Raw genomic sequence first — 17,654 nt, forward strand, 5'->3', positions numbered from 1 at the left:
CCACCTTTGCTTGTCAAATGGCTGGATCTGTTTTATCTAACATGGTCAGCAGACAAGGATTACTGCAGATTCATGAAGTGGATGGGAAAGAACTATTTCTGACCCCATGTGGGCTCACTGGAGGGAAAGAAGGCTACCAGAGAAAGCACATAGTGAAACCACTGTGCAGAGTACCATTTTCTTCTGTCAAAACCCACAACACACCTTCATCAGTTTTGTTTTCTGTCAACAGCCCTATCTCAGACTGGCTGGAATCTCAGCATTTGTCCTCAACTCCGAGGCCTAGCGTTAAACAGAAATGAATGGTGGGATTAGACATGAGTGCAGGTAATCATCATGGCCAACATTAGCTAGGATGGCATTTTTTTGAGAAGGAATATAAATCCCCACGCTTTTGGACATATGGCAAGATCCATATGAAAGGGTTAGGAAGATATGTCCCCTGTGGGCAGGATGTTCTTGTCCCACCTCCAGCATATCTGGATACAACCACAGATGAGATTTTGGTGTGCTGAGCCACTGGTCTGAGCCGGTATGGCACTTCCCATTCCTGTCTTCTCAATGAAACATGCTGTATTTGGGGTTTAACTTTGGGAGCTGTGCATGTATTTATATTTAGAATGTTTATTTTGCTTTTCTTGTCTGCAAGGCATTCTTGGCTAAGAAAGAGACCCCCTGCACCATAGGGACACAGTTTTGATTGGTCGGGCTTTAATAAAGGAGTTAGAAAACACCTCCCAGCCCAACCTCTCCTTAGTTTTGGTCCCACAGGAACTTTGGCTGTGTCTGGGAGGGGGAGCCCCGTCTCTTTTCATTTAAAAGAAGGTTTGAAATCAGGGCTTGTTATCTAGGAGAGGAGGTGCATGAGCTATGTGTATTGGCAACTGGACGGGACAGTCAGTGCAGTGTGTCTGCAGCTAGGAACAGACCACAGTGACAGAGAAAGCCCAAGAACAGAAGACAACAAATTAAACTGATATTTTTAACGAAGTAAAAGAGATGGATAATTGGATTTGAGAGAAAGTGTGAAGGACAAAGGAAAAAGTTGGGGAGGAAGAGAGTGGGAAGAAGACAGAGAGGGACAGTGGAAAGAGAGAGAGAGGAGGTGGAAAGAAAGAGGGGGCAAAGGCAGAAAGAAATTGGAGAGGAACCAAATAAGAGACAGAAAAGTGGGTAAAGAAGAAGGGGAGCCAAGAAAGAAAGATTAAAGGAGTACACAACAAACAACTGAAAAGAAAAAAGTAAAAAGAAGGAGCTCCAGGAAGGAGGAGGAGACCAGAAAAGAGATATCAAACATCAGGTAGGTAAAAATGACATTTAAAAAAACATATAGCTGCAGAGATAGCAAAGGGAAGTCACATTGCTAAAGTCAAGGGGAAACGTTGGTGGGGTTGTAGATAAGAGTATTCATAAAAAGAACTTGGACACACACTCTCTTTTTTCCATTTATTTCTAGACCATTCAGACTAGTAACAAGGGCAATTATGGCCATTCTGAAAATTTAACTCCTTCCATTACAAGCAGCTCAACAAGTTACAGAGGAGCCTGCAGGTAGCAAGATGGGAAAGCTTTCAGTGAGATGGAATGAAAGTCCCAAATAGTCTCATTACAGTGAAACGTGCAGACTGCAGCCCTGGTTAAAGTTAAGCCTAGGTTTTAGTGAAGCTGTCCAGGGACAGAGAGTGTGGGGAGAATGCTATTGCAGGGGTCCCACGTACAGCAGATTGGGAGGCAGCTTTCTTCTCATGCTTGCACAATGGTTTAAAAATTGTTCTGGTTTCATTTCCTGGAGGGTGTCACATCCCAGCTCTGTTGTTACACGGAGCCTGAGAATGCTGCCCGACATTCCTAGGGAGAGCAATGGAAATGTACAGTACCACCTCTTTAAAGTCTCCTTATCACATATACTGTGTGCGATGTGCAGTAACTGAGTCTCGGGGTTGTGAGCCCTTTGTTCTTTGAACTTCCTCTTGCTTCACATCCTAATCCCAGCAAACCCAGTTAAAAACTGATAACTATTAAAGCCCTATGAACACTCAGCACTCTCCATTCACACTAACAGTTTTTCTTGGACCTATTTCCCTCTCCACAACTACCTCTTTTTAAAACATTCTTGCATGGCTTTTTTTACCTTTCCACATTGAATATTCGTGGTAGCATTAATAGATTTCAACACATAGCCAGCTTGAAATCATTGGTTTTATCCTTCCCATGGTGGGAAAGCTAGTGATAGGGCTTGTCAGGGAAGGCAGAACCCTTCGTTTCCCTAATGGCTGGGTCCAATCCAGTCAAAGGCGCATTGTGACCCTATATCTCATCTAGCTAGCTGTAACATCTAAGCACCTTCCACAGAATATCAATACAGCAATAAGAAAGACCCTAGTGGATTTTGTGACATCCCGAGGGCTGTTCAGTGGCCTAGTTAAATTGAGTAGAGGGTTGCAGTCCAGCTGACAGAGGGTAAATAACTACATCACAAAGCAGTAAACCAAGTTTGTTGGCAAAACTCAGAAAAGATACTCTTAGATGGAATGGGTCATACAACTGAGCTCCTCAGCCTACTAAGCAACAGGTTTCCTACAGGATAGGGGTGAAATTCATTGGTTAGGCATCATGCATGGGAGATTTGTATTGCTGTGGCCTATGTTGTCCTAAATCTGTGAATGAAGAGGGTAGCGTACATATATTTGTGTGCGCGCATGAGCATGCATGCGCACACATAGGTTAAGCAGTTCTTCCCTGTTGCTGCATTTTCACTATAAGTCAAGCAACTATACATGTAGTTGCTCTTTTTCTGACACTCGCACCCCAGAGAACAAACACCCTTTTTCCCTTCTTTCAGTTTTGCTAGTTTGAGAGAATTCCCGGGGGCTCAGAGTTTAAATGCTTGTCTGATGCTCTGAAGCTCTGTTCACTTGGGAACTATGCTAAACATTTGGGCCACTATAAGCATCAGCTTTTTCCCAAAACTTGGGGATGTGTAATTCTAGTGCTTTGCTAGAAGGAATTTGAAGCTTAGCAGAAAACTCAGGACTTCCTATCCCAACCTTTTCCATTTTTGACCTTCACACAGCTTGCACACATTCTGCTCATTGGGCCTCATTTTCTGACATCCCAGAATACTGAAAATAGACTAGCATGAATGAGTAATTCAGCGGTCCGGCATGGTCGGCATGGAGCAGAGTTTAGAGCATATGTGGCATGCCTCGGTTGTTGTTGTGTGAAGGCATGAGGATAAAATTTTAAAATTAGAAATGGCTCTCAGGAGACACCAGGCACATTTTGATCTTCGGGAACAGAATGAACAAAAAGGAAAATAAATCAATTTTCAGCTATTGACAGAAAACAGAGAGATTGTTGTGAACAGCTCTCTGCACTCTAGACCCTTCCTAAAATAAAGGAATACTTATAGCTCGTATGATAAGTAATGGGTATATAGCTATTAGAAACTGACTCTTGTAGCCGTAAAGAATAAGGGGTCAACCTCCCCTCATGGAGAAACTAGAGAGAGTTTTGCTACTTCATTGCTCTTGTCCCTCCTTCTAAGGCAGTATTGACTGTGCTATTAATGACATGCCCTGAGAGCTGAGGTGGTTGCAATATTTCCTATGAAATTCTATTTGTCATCCAGGAAATAAAAGAGGCTCCCTGCTTCACTCAGTGCACAGGACTGAGCAGCTGTGTGGGGTGGTGAGGGTGGTAAGTGATTCAGGGTGATGTGGTGAAGGGCCTAGTGTTTGGAGGACACCAACTTTATTTGATGCAGAAACCAGAAGGTGTGTGGTGAAGAAGTTAGGGGATAGCAGGAGGAAAAAGGGTGCTCTTGTGGCTAAGAGATGACTGCTGCCCTGGAAAATTAGATTCTGTGCTTGTGTCTGCCACAAAGTTTCTATCATGTGATTCTAGAAAAAGTCACTTCAACTAGACTTTTCACAGCTGGTCACTATTTCTGGATTCCTCATTTACTGGGTGCCCAACTTGTGGCTCTTATGTATGATTTATGGAGCCAATGGAAATTGTGCTTTGAACCTATGCAACATTACATGTGCTACGTATGCTGAAAAAGTAGGTCCTACACGTGTCTCAAATTGGGTGCACAAAATCAGTGGGTCCTTTTGGCCTTAGTCTCTCCATCGTGCTATTCCTCCTCTGGTAAATGGAGCTAACACTACTCCTTCTACTCACAGGAATGTTGTGAGGACACATTCATCAGTGTTTGTGAAATGCTCAAAACTACAGTGGTGAGCACCATAGAAAAGGCCACCACGAAATAGTAATTTTGGCTTCAGAGCAGGGTTTGAATAGCATGCAATAAAATAAAGCCAGTCACCATACACTAAACAAGTAGGATAAAACACAATATCTAATAGTTGCTCTTTCAGTGAGCACCGTCCGTTCCGAATAATGAAGGAAGCCAGGGTCATGTGGAAATCATAATATGCAATGGTGTAATTACAGTGTTATAATGCAGCCACACAAGAGGGATGAAAGGATACACAAGTAACCTTAATACCGGCACTGTCTAATTTTTGAGTGGGTGACTTTGCAATCTTAGTAACGTGCCTTTTAACACCCCCACCACCACCACACACACAAAACCACCCACAAATTGTATCCAGACTTTGTTCTGGTTGGAAATGGCTGTCCAAATTTGCTACACCTCATTATTGTTGAGAGCTAACATGGGCCAAGATTTTAGCACCCAAGACTAAGATGGAGGTCAGAATTTCAGAGATTTTGTGGAGGAAGAAGAAACAGGATTTACACTGGGCACTTCCTTCCCTCCTGCAATCACTATCATTCCCCTTTAATGTTCTTCAGCTAGTTTTCACTCCACATAGCAGTGCTGCTTACATTAAAATGAGCTGAGGTTTCAAGTAAAAGCTTGCATAGTGCTGTATCACATGCTTTACATAGCTTACTAAAATCCAGTTTTACTGTATCAACTGCATTCCTTTTGTCTATTAAGGGCCTATTCCTGCAAATGTTAAAAGCATCGCCAGAGACTCTGAAGGTGCCCAGCACCTGCCAATAGCAGGCATTATTAATGCTGCAATTTGATTTCTCTTTTAATTCAAGGATTTAAAACATTATTGGCCAAATTCAGTCTCAATATTACTCCACTGAATTCAGCTTGGCCACACCAAGGATGAATTTGCCACCAAATATTTTCCTATGTTAATGCATGGTTCCACAGTGGTCAAGAAGAGACAGCATTCAGGTTCCACAGACCAAAGAATATTAAGTGCCTTTTAACTCTGCAAGTGAAAGAATTTAAAAGTTCCATCAACTCTTCAGATAAAAATGTTCTGCAAAAGGTTGCCTTGCATGTATGATGTCCTCAATGTATCCGCCTGAAGGTGTTCAGCATTGGCTGTGTATCTGTATTCCAGGGGTGATGACTAATTCAAATTCCTAATCTTTGCACTCTTTTTTGAGAACCTTGAGATTTTTCCACATTTGGAGTGTGGAAGGATAGGACACTTATTTCATCAACTGCAAGCAAAAGGTCAGGATAGTGTGATCTTCATACAAATCTCAGTGAATTTAGAGGGAAGATTCAGGAGCCAGTGTACATGCAAGCCTGTCGTAAAGGGCCTGGAGAAAAACCTGAAAACATATGCAAGTCCACTGTACTAAGGAAGAGTAATTCTCTCCCTCTCCCTCTCCCTCTGTCTCTCTGTCTCTCTCTGCAAGACGTTGCCTGAGTAGTCACTGCTTGTTTGCTCTGAATGCATAGGAAACAGACAGTGTCAGTAAACAGGAATCTTACAGTTCTGTGTTAGGTTCAGCCCCACTTTATGCTCCAACTGGGAAAAGCCTCCTGAATTTTAAGGGGGAACTTCAGATGTATTTTTCACTCTTGCGCACTACAACTCCTATGTTAACATGATGTGTCCATCCTCCTCAAAAGAGCCTGGTTTGCATTACATATTAACTACATCATTTGGCAGGATGAAAAATCCACATCCCTGAATGATGCAGTTAAACCAAAATAACCCCTGGTGTAAACAAATAGGCCAACAGGAAGGTGGATTATCTACACAAATGAAAGAAGCTCTCCAATTCAGACTCTGGCACTGAACATCCAGTGTATGCAGGCAGTACATCTTTCTGAAAGAAAGGATTGTGTCTACCTCTGATTGGATCTGTGGCAGTAAAATATACAAGAAGTGACATCAGCTTGAGATGAGCTCCTTACTAGCTCATCCACTGTATATGTTGGGAATAAAGGCATGGGAGCTCACCTTGAAGAAGCTCTTCCTGATGCCTAGAGAGCAAGCAACTGGTTCCATTTGGAGCTTGGACTGTAAGTTGTGATGCGATCTGTTACAGCAGAATTCTCTCACTGCAATGTGAGAAGCAGCCCAGGCTATAGATTAGCACACAGGTTTGGGAGAACCAGGAATCCTTGCTTCTGTTACCAGCTCTGCTTCTGATTCAATGTGTTACCATGAACACACTACAGTGGCCCAGATCCTGTTAGTTCTCTGGGAGTTAGGCACCTCCAAACCTTTGAGAATCTGGGTTTTTGTCTCTCTCTGTCTCAACACCCCCACCTCCATAATGAAGATAAGGGCATCTACCTTCTTCCCAGGGAGTTGGGAGGCACATGGTGCTGTTAGATAGACTGATGGAAGGTACTATGGAAAAGAGTTCTTTTCTGAGCTCTGTAGGTCTGGGATCTGGAGTTCTAAAAGAGCCCTCTGTGGTGTGACTGGTCCGTAAGTCATTAGCACCTCTCCAAAGCACAGATCACCAGATTCTCGCTTCCTATGCACTACTCAGGCAGCTCCCAGGAGCCAAAGAGTCTGGCTGACTGAAAATGTCCCCACTGAGGGACTGATTTTCTCCACTGGGGTAAAGCACCTCCCCCAAATTCTCCTTGCCCCTCCCCCGCCAATGTAGGGTGTATATTGGCAAAGGGAGGTGGCTCCACTCTGCCAATTCCTACCTGGTGTATGATCGTCCAGTTCCTAGCAGCCCCGTCCTCTCCCACTTTTCACCTCCCAAACCCCCTTCTCACTCCCACCACGTTTCTCTGGGTGTGCACTGTCACTGTGTCCAAACCAGAGTTCCTGCCACATAAAGGGGAGAAGTGAGCATACAGATATGGAGCAGATGCGCTGCTATATCAGTCGCTGCTAATTTTAGAAACATCCTGCAGGGCCATCGTCCTCCTGTCACCTTTTTGTGGGAAAAGTTAGTGCGAAGTGTTGAACTCAGCTATTTATACCACTGATGCTGGTATTTAATCCAACCAGTCCTCCAAGGTGGGGACTGCCTGGATTTTTGGCAACTTACTCCAGGACAGACGAGGAGGGAAGGTTTAGGGAAAGAAGGAAATTGCGAAGTCCAGAATCTCACAGCCACACCTACCCACTTCTCCTTGAGCGTAAATTTCTTACCCTCTCCCTGAAGCCATCCCCGGTCTGTCAAACTCAGTGCGTCACCCAGAGCAAGATGGAATAGCTCATATTGCCTAAATAGTGCCTGTCTGTCACTCAGACCACGTGCGCTCAAGAGACGGAAGCCAGGAACTTGAACACTTGCCGCCTTCAGAAGGTAACACAAATGGCAGCCGATATGAGTGCTTTGTACTCAGGCCAGCTTGATGTTCTAACAGGTGCTACTTTTGCTGAAGCATTTTTTATCTTAAAATACTTCTGTCGCAAGGCATAAAGTTGGTTGGATTCCATGTGTAGTCTGGCTCTTTGATACTTGGTTTCCCCTGACATTAATATTTTTCCAGGTGATGATTCCAACTGGCATGGCCCTCATTTTGTACACAGCTGGTTTTTGTCACCTACACTTTCTCAGCTGAACTTCCACTGTTGCCAAGATCTCATGACTGCATATAGCTCCATTTGTTGATCCAACATAAAGTCAGAAGCCTAAGAGACTGTAACAAGGTGGCAGATTTGGACCGTCCATGCATACGCAGCTCTCCTTTGTTGCAAAGTTATGCAGAGATATTTTTGCTGAGTCACACTGGAATTAGATCATGAGGGTCTCCAGTTACCTCCAATTTAGGTTGCTATGACTAGGAGAACTGGAGGTAGTGCTGTACATGCTGGCTCCAAGGGGTTTTCATTATATAGTTTACAGTTTGGTTCAATGGCTTTCAGCACCCTCACTCTAAAAACTGTGCCAACAGACAAGAAATATAAAAGATACGGTTTTAATAATATTATTAATCAGCCACACTGCACACAGGCCTTGTCTTCACTGCAAAGAAAAGATGGACTTTTAGAGTTAACTACCATGAGGTCAAATCTAATGAAGACAAGGCAGTATGGTATTTTCATGAGTTAGCAAGTAGAGTTAAACACTTGAAAGAGGCCTAGAATTTGCCTCGATCTGCTCATTCCTAGAAAATTCCAAACTGCCATGGCTTCAGTAGAATTTTATCTCATGTTAGCTACTTGAATTAAGAACACACCTTTCTTCCTAGTGAACAGTCAACCCCATAGTGTATATAGTTACGTGTGTATTTAATCAGTCCAATTAGGCAAAAAAATATTATGAATATGTAATGTGGGTAAATTAACATTGCTCCAAGGACCCTTTCTGTTATTTTCTGGACTTTTTATATATTTTATCTCCTTAATCTTGCCTTAATATAGATTATGACATTCCATTCATGTCAGAACCGCAGAGTCCAGTAACTTAAGTAACAAGTTTCAGTGCTTCGGAAACATCGGAACGTTGGGTGTGACTGATACCATTAGAACTGAAGAGACGCTGAGCTAGATCCGTGATTCCAGTCCACCGAAGACCAGTGCAGCAATTATTTTAATTTAAAACTTTCTACTCCAAAAGAGGGCACCGGAAATTTAGTATCAGTCAGGGTTGATAGCATATATATAATCCTATTGTCAGTATCAGTCGCCCATGTACTTCAAATAACAGGCGGTTTCCTTTCAAAGGCAGAATCCCAGGGGCATACGTACAAGTAGAAAACATGCCTACACTTAAGATGAGGGAGCCATGTACAGCCAAATCTCTGTTCACTGTACCCTGTGGAAAAAAAAAAACATTTCATACATACAGCTATCCCCTGGCACACTGGACTCACCGATAACATGGATAATTTATAGAGCTCTCAGGAGATAACAGGGTAGGTAGCATATCATTCCAGGTGGAGTTTCCATATCCATATAACAACTCATATCACCAATATATCAGCCTTATTTAATCTAGTATCTGCTTATAGCATATTCCCACAACATTGATACTGCCATTAGGGCAGGGGGCTGGACTTGATGGCCTCTCGAGGTCCCTTCCAGTCCTAGTATTCTATGATTCTGTATATGAACTAAAGTCAGAATATTCAGACAGAGACACAGATCTTCAGTAGCACAAAATTTATACCCAGTGAAGCTGTGGGGAGTGAATAAGTAATTAAGCCACCTCACTGCTCTCTGTTCTGGAATAGTGGGGGCTGAAACAGCTTCTGGTATGATTTAGAGCAGTCAAAGGGTGGCTCTAAGTTATAGCAATTGAAGTGGTCTAGTATGGAACCAGGTATGCCATCCTGGATCAGAGGATGCCCCATTCACTCACTCTAATCAGTCCCATCTGTGGCATGCCCATTCTTCATCTTGAAACATTCCCTAAATGGAATGGGGGAAGTGAACAGACACCTACCACTCTTCTCTGTCAGGGGGAAATCCTCAGCTGTCTCTTAAGTGCAGCACAGAGCAGACAGAGCCAGTTTTGAGGATTAAGCTCATGATGAGCTGTAATTGGATGACACTGCACACAAATACTATAGTACAAAGCACCATGTGTAGTACAGTATTTTACTCTGCAGACTATTTGACAAGGGGGTAACTTACTATTTCTACAGTAAATGTGTACTTGTACACTTCAACTTCTGTGCATACAAAATCTCAATCAGATTGCTGCAGTAAATTTTCATCGTTCAGTAAAAGTAATGAAACTACAGCCACCAATGAAGCCATACAATCTTTTGCTCAGGGAGAGTCATTAGTCCTTGCAGGTAAGACAAAGTATGGTTAGGAAAGACTTACACTTCTGAACATTTGTGGCATCATTATTTCTGTTGGGTGGTGATTTTTAGTATCTCGCCAATGGAGTTAGTACATTTTCCATCTGCTAGGAAGTCATGATATATTTCGTCTTTGAAAGGAGTGATTTTGGTGTATTACCGTCAACAAAACATTGCACATTTCTATAGCCCCTCTGCGGTTGGGATCAGAACTTTTTCTAGAGAGATGTTTGCAGCATGGCACCCCTGTAAGGTAGGTATGCTAAATATAATTGGACCAAATTAATCTCTTACCCAAGAGTTACAGTAAAGCTAAATTAAAACCAATATTTCCATATTGCAGATGGGGATCTGAGGGTGAGAGAGATTAAGTGACTTGACCAGAGGGATTCTAACAGAGTCTGGGATAGAACAGAACACAGATTTCTCAATTCCTAACCCTGAGCTTTCCATACAAGATCATCCTTGCATGCTTCTTAGCTGGCCACTTGACTAATAGTTTTTATAGGTAATTTTAGTCCCATGGTACATCTCACAGGGGTTTCCTCTCACCTCAATGGTGAGTTTTGGCTTACGAATTTAAAAATAGCAAGGCCTGATGCTAAGATTTTGTAGGATTCATCTATGAGCAAAGGGGTATTCTGAAGCAACCATTAAAAATTGCTGGTCCAGAAAATGTTTATTATTTATGACTGAAATTGCTGGAATTAACTACACACAGCAACAACAAATTGAAATCGTATAGTTTAGGGTTCTGCACTTTCGTTTTGATTGTGGCACTCAATTCTGAAATGAAATCCATCAGGCTAAGAATATGCTGCATTCATTTCAAACATCTAGTTTGTCTGTACCACTGAAGCATTCATTTTAAATGGAATCATAGAACTGAAAGGGACCTTGAGAGGTCAACTCGTCCAATCCCCTGCATTCATGTCAGGACCAGCCACCACCTAGACCATCCGTAACAGGTGTTTGTCTAACCTGCTCTTAAAAAATCCCCAACGATGGAGATTCCATGACCTTCCTAGGCAATTTATTCCAGTGCTTAACCACTCTGACCGTTAGAAAGCTTTACATAATGTCCAACCTAAACCTCTATTGCTGCAGTTTAAGCCCATTGCTCCTTGTCCTATCCTCAAAGGTTATGAAAAACACTTTTTCTCCCTCCTCCTTGTAACACCCTGTTATGTCGTTGAATGCTGTTATCATGTATTCTCTTCTCTTTTCCAAAACAAATCCAATTTTTTTTTCAATCTTCCCTCATAGGTCATGAATTATAGACCTTTTATCATATTTGCTGATCTTCTCTGGACTTTCTTCAATGTGTCCACTTCTCTCCTGAAATGTGGCACCCAGAAGTGGACAGAGTACTCCAGTTGAGGCCTAATCAGGCTCAGTAGGCTAGTGCAGAGGGACAACATATGCAAGAGGAAGAGTAAGGATACCGCTCATTCCTACTTTTGGATTCAAATCTCATCTCTCAAAGCATCAGTACATTTGATGAGACCCAGGTGAATATTCCCACTATCTGTACAGCAGAAGGAGAACCACTTTAGATGCAAATTTAAAAAAGAATAAATTTAAGCTCAGACCACAGTGTAAATAGTTCCCTGAACCAAGAACAAAGTCTGGTAAAACCCAAATAGTTCAGCAACCCAGTTAATACTTTGTAGTATTTATATTAACTTACCCTTTATAGAAGCTACAGCAATCAACTGATCAATGAACCATCTAAGTTGGTGTCTTGTCTCCAGCAGTGAGGCTGAAAGCCACATACTGAAACCATACTGTTACAATGCACTGAAGTGTGTGTGTGAGAGGGGGAGGTTTCTTTCAGAAGGGAGTATCAGGACACAGGTTTGCTGCAGATTCCTTACTGACCCTCGGTGCCTTTAAAATGCAGCATTTTCTCATTTAAAGACATGAGTTAGCCTCACCTGTCTCAGAACCTCTCTCTCTCTCCATCCTTCTTCCACAGAGCCTGTGGTCCCGCTGAGCAGAAATGGATAACTGGAGCTTCCTGGGAGATTTTCTCGAAGAGGTCCACAAGCACTCCACTGTGGTGGGGAAAGTCTGGCTAACTGTGCTCTTCATCTTCCGCATGCTGGTGCTGGGCACAGCGGCAGAATCCTCATGGGGAGATGAGCAGTCTGACTTCATGTGCGACACCCGGCAGCCTGGCTGTGAGAACGTTTGCTACGATAAGGCTTTCCCCATCTCCCACATCAGGTACTGGGTCCTGCAGGTCATTTTCGTCTCTACCCCTTCCCTGGTGTACATGGCGCATGCAATGCACACCGTGCGCCTGGAGGAGAAGAGAAAACTGAAGGAGGCGGAAATGAGGGCAAAGGGGATTGGAAACAGCGGTGACTCTTACCACCAGCAGAAGTGCCCCGTGGCAGAGGAGGCAGAGCTCCCCTGTCGGGAGGAATCAAGTGTGAAAATAATACTCCAGGGTAGCTTGCTAAACACCTATGTCTACAGCATTTTAATCCGCGTCGTTATGGAAGTGGCCTTCATCGTCGGACAATACACCCTCTATGGAATCTTCCTGAAGACTCTGTACACCTGTCACCGGGACCCCTGTCCTCACCCCGTGAACTGCTACGTCTCACGTCCCACCGAGAAGAATGTCTTCATCATCTTCATGTTGTCCGTGGCCGCGTTGTCGCTCTTCTTGAGCCTGGCTGAGCTGTACCACCTGGCATGGAAAAAAGCAAAGCAGAAATGTGCTAAACCTTACAAACCCAGCCCCACCCAAGCTACTGACAAACTACCGCCCGCATCCCCAATGGAGAGTTGCACTCCCCCTCCAGATTTTAATCAATGTTTGGGCAATCCCCATGGGAAATTCATCAGCCCTTTCAGCAATAAAATGGCCTCTCAGCAGAACACAACCAACTTTGCCACTGAGAGGGTCCACAACCAAGAGGATGCAGCTGGAGAAGGCCAATTCATCCAGATCAACTATGCACAGAATCCTGAGACACCCACTGACTCTGCCCCCCACCAGGTCTCCAATGGCTATTTCAATGAGAAACGCAGGCTCAGCAAGACCAGCCGCACCAGCAGTAAGGCTAGGTCAGATGACCTCTCTGTGTGACCTCTTGCCAGGTGGGGCAAGGAGGGAAGGAAAACCTCAATGCTAAACAAAACTTCTGCAGTCTGGCCTTTAAACTCCTCTTGTCACTCTGCTCTCTCTTTTATAGCCTCCTAGTCTGTTTTTTTAATTCTTCTTTGTGAATGGTTCTGCCCTACTCCAGACAGCACTTCTCAAGCCTTAGAGTAGTGAGGGGAAAGCTTTTCCAATAAAGGGCATACAAGTGACTTACCAGGAACCTGAACACAGCACTTAATTTGCAGAAAATGCAGCCAGTGTAGCCAACCTCATATTTAATGGGGAAGAGCTACCTACAGAGATAAGGCTGTCCTGGAGGGGGGGGAAGGGGGGGCAGAGCCAGGGGCAACCCCTCCCCTGCAGTGTCCCAGGCATAGAGCCCTGGGCAATCCCCTCCAACATGCCCCTGGCCCTACTCCACCCCCACCCATACCCCTAACCCCTCCCCACACAGCCAAGCCATGGATTCCCTGGGGCAGGGGGCAGATGGTGGAGAGTAGCAGCAGCTGCAGCCACAGGAGATTACCTTCCCTCCCTCTCTCCCAGCACTCACCACGTGGCGCTCTGCCATGACGTCCTGGCCCACTGAGTCTCACTTCTTCGCCCATATCTGGAGGCCTCCCAGCCACCTGGGAAGGAATGGCAGAGCGCTGTGAGTGCTAGGGAGTGGGGGAGGCGATTCCTTATGGCTGCGACTGCCACCACTCACCCACTGCCCCAGGTAATCCTCCCCCTTCCAGCCATAGGATAGGTGGGGTGGCAGCTGCAGGGCCCCAGGGCAGTTGCCACATCACGTCCTATGAATGGGACAGCTCTGTACAGGCAGCACAGAACCTGCCATTATTTGCCACTAAGAAAGAGATGGAATGTTGACGGAATGTAGTCTCCAGAGTTTGTACCTCCCCTTAAAAGTGAGGCTGGCCATGAGGTTCAATACTGAACCACCAAGCCATACATTGGCCACCTTACCACTACTTTGGAGTTACCTTAACATGGAGCAACATCCACTTTGCAAGCATATCAAGTTACAACTTTTCTCTCCTGAGGAAAGCAGATGTAGAACGCTAGGCCTTTGAATAAAATGCTTCATATTTTGCTCGCTCGCTGTCCTTTCCTCTGTCTGGACCCAGACACATTATACCACTTTGCCTTACCTGTAACAAGTAAATGTGCAATGACTTCTACTTGAATTTTTGACATTATGTATGTAGCCCCTTTAAGATCTGATGTAGTTAGGAACTGTTTATCTTCCTCAAAAAATAAAATGCCTTAGGCCTTGCCTTCACTGTGGTGGATCTATGCTGTGGAAATTGATCTGCCGGGGTCAGTTTAGCAGATCTAGTGAAGACTTGCTAAACCAACTGCCAAACACAGTCCTGTCAACTCCGGTACTCCACTGGAATGGGGGGGTTTAAGGAAGTCAATGGGAGAGTTTCAGATAGTTGACCTAACATACATCAACTTGATCTAAGTTATTCACATACCTGGAGTTGTGTAATTTAAGTCAACTTTAGCCCATATTGTAGATCTGCCCTCAGTGTCCAACTATGGAAAAAGCTTCATGCCAGAGCCAGACAAGAGACAGATAGACCCTCGCACCCCTGGGAAATTATCCAGATTACCCACTGAAGCAGCCTATGGAACTTTTCCCAAGATACTTATTTGACTAGGTTCAAGAGAAATGTCCACTTGAACAAAATAAATAGAATTTCCCATGGAAGCAAATATGCCACTGGTAAAAAGAAGGGACTATGATGTGGAAAGACATGATTTTTTTCTCCCTAACAGGTGTTTTAAAAACATTTCATCTATTAAAAGGGTGCTAGACTGTCAGCTCTGGACAGTGAAGTCCTCTGGTCATCCATAGACGAGGTACCAGCCCAGGCAGTGATTGTGCAAGCTTCCTCCACCCTGTCCTGCCAATGAACCTCACTGTCATTCTGAAAAGTCCCCTTGGAGTGGGAGTGTTGTGCCTAGCTGTCATGATCACTCTGTGAAGTCTGTCAGTTCTTACAACAGGCAACTATAAATGAGGATCCCAAAGCAAGAGTGTTTAAGCAGCACTTAAGATGGTTCCTGGTTCCCAAACCCAAACTGGACCCCCATTCATTTGGTCATAGCAGACCTGAATCAAGGGGATTAAGTTTATCTTTCTGCCTGTGGAGGAGAAACTAGCCTCACCCAACCTGATCCTTCTCATTTATTTTGTCCTTTTGAACATGTGCCACTGCTTATAAACAGCTGAATAGTGTGTGTGATTTAAGACAGGACTGATCTTCTGATATCAGATATCGGATTGTCACTCCTTGAGTCCAATGCAGTGCATGGCTTGGTACGCTTTCCAGCAAGTGCACCAGGAGGAAAACATATTAGTTTGTAAGTGATTTATGTATGTGTATTTCTGAAACAGGAAAAGATGTGTGCTCTCCTGACTAAGAGATTTTACACAACTGTCCTTGTTTGTCCTAATAAAGTTCTGATTCCATTTCCTCTTGTTCATAGCTCTCCTCTTATGTGACCAAGAATCAGCTAAGAAAGAAAGAATAAGCTGCTAACATCTATGGGTTTCCATCACAACTTCTGCCTGTCAACAATCAAAGATATACCTGAAACAAATGTGAGGCATTACTTGGAATTCTGTGTGTTTGAGGGGTGGGGATGGGAGGAAACATAAGATAAACTATACATGTTGAAAAACAATTGTTTCACTGGCTGGTGAGTCAAGGGAACACCCCATCTCCTTCAGTTTATCAGAGAAGGGAAGGAACACAGGAAATCAGCTAGGGACAAACAGCACTGGCTGTAGCTGTAAGTCACTCCACTGGGACCAGATTGAGCCATTCTTCTGCACCCATAGGCACTTCGCAGAAGAATCAGGGGTAGCAAAATCTGGCCTGAAAAGATCAATTGCAATTCCATCAAAATGAGTCAATCAGAAAGTGGGTCTTACTTTCAACTCCCAACCCACCGGATCTTGAAGGCTGGGAAGCAAAAGTAAAAGGGAGCATTGTATCCTATTGACAATGAGGGGGAAATCTAAGCCGAATGTAATTATTCATGCTGAATTTGGTGAGGATATCAGGGCTAGGATCACCACTCCACTCTTCGGGTAAGTTTTATGGATTATTTAAGGTCAGAGCTACGATTTGCCACTCTAGCTGAACAATGGCATCTTTAGCACCACAGTGTCCCCCCCCAGCACCATGGAGGAAGGATGTTCCAAATTCTAAAAGCTGTGCATGTCCACTTCTGAGTGTGTCTGCACAATACATGCAAATTGCCAGTATGCACATTCATTCAGGGGTTTGTGTGCCTAAGGCAAATGCAAAAGCACACACACACACACATCTGAGTAATCACTTCTGGGAAAACAGGCCAGCTCAGTTATCACACCATGCCCTCAATTTTCTATGGAGAAGCTCCATCCAAAAATTAAACCAGGCTTAACTAACTTTATGAGAAGGAATGGGTCCAAAGTATGGAACCTCACTCTAATCAAATGCAGCCCCAAAAAATCCAGTGGTATTTGATCCTATTAATTATAAATATGCTGTAAAGCTGGGAAATTAAGATATAGGCCTGTATTTAGATTTCAACTCTCCTAAATTCACGGATGTTCACACCTGAGCACATGGTTCATGCCCATCTTTTTGACAAAAATCACAGTCCAACCATTCCCTAGAAAGCATGTGCATCAAAACAAGTACTGAGCATACATTTTCCTGCTCCTATTCTCACTTGCATGTTTTGCTGACTGTCTCTCCTGGATATAACAGATGGAGAATGTGTGATGGATGGATGTTTTCATTTGCTGACAGATCGTGTACTTATGATGCTTGGAATCCATTGTCAAGGCTGCTTGTCAAATCATTTCATAATGGGAATATTTAGTTCTAACTGCCAGTAAGCTGAGGAGCAAGAGCTGTCTTTTCAGGCAGATTTCTTGCACACTGGATTGGTTTGGATTGGATTAGCTGGATGAGCAGATGGCCTTATGGGCGTGAGCTAAAGCGATAATGCTTACAAATTCAGCACTGGAGTTGGCACTCAATCTTTGACCCATGCTATGAGGAAGATAAGGTACATCTGTCATTTACTTCACAAAGCATTCTAAAAGATTTTCATTCTACATCACTGCTAACATACTGGGGCCCTCCCCATAGTCTAGTTCTATGTTCTCAGTTACTCACATTCCTAGATTGTGAGCTGGAGTTCCTAGTTGATTTAATTAAAATATTCTGGCTCTGTGATTTCAGAGCTTCTCCTATCACACTTCAAACCAGATCAACATCATCTCCTGTGTGTTAAAGCATGCCAGACAGAGGGGCTTTCTGACCAATCAGCAGTCACCCTCATTCTACAACTTTGCTCCTCAGCTGCTTGAGGTCCAGATGGCTGACTCTGAGCTATGTCCAGCCAGGCTCTTAAATAAAAATATTTAATCCTATACAAAGAAAATCTGTATTTCAAAAAATTCCTAGGGCCAAAACCATCATAACAAGGCAGTGATACCAGGATGAA

General features: G+C 43.8%; 1 protein-coding gene across 3 annotated transcripts; it reads left to right on the plus strand.

Moving 5' to 3' along the window:
• The first annotated feature begins 621 nt into the window (after positions 1-621).
• On the plus strand, positions 622-15,620 carry GJA5 (gap junction protein alpha 5). Of its 3 annotated transcripts, none has more exons than XM_074997870.1 (3): positions 622-1,300; positions 11,282-11,526; positions 11,994-15,620. In XM_074997870.1, the coding sequence occupies exon 3, from the start codon at positions 12,018-12,020 to the stop codon at positions 13,116-13,118; it is 1,101 nt and encodes a 366-aa protein (XP_074853971.1). In that variant the 5' UTR covers positions 622-1,300; positions 11,282-11,526; positions 11,994-12,017; the 3' UTR covers positions 13,119-15,620. The 3 variants fall into 3 exon arrangements, with proteins under 3 accessions (XP_074853971.1, XP_074853962.1, XP_074853980.1); XM_074997879.1 differs by lacking the exon at positions 622-1,300 and adding an exon at positions 10,248-10,268; XM_074997861.1 differs by lacking the exon at positions 11,282-11,526 and having other exon boundaries at positions 623-1,300.
• The last annotated feature ends 2,034 nt before the right edge of the window (positions 15,621-17,654 follow it).

The sequence above is a fragment of the Carettochelys insculpta genome, chromosome 1, assembly GCF_033958435.1.
Source record: "Carettochelys insculpta isolate YL-2023 chromosome 1, ASM3395843v1, whole genome shotgun sequence".
Classification (NCBI taxonomy): Eukaryota; Metazoa; Chordata; order Testudines; family Carettochelyidae; genus Carettochelys; species Carettochelys insculpta.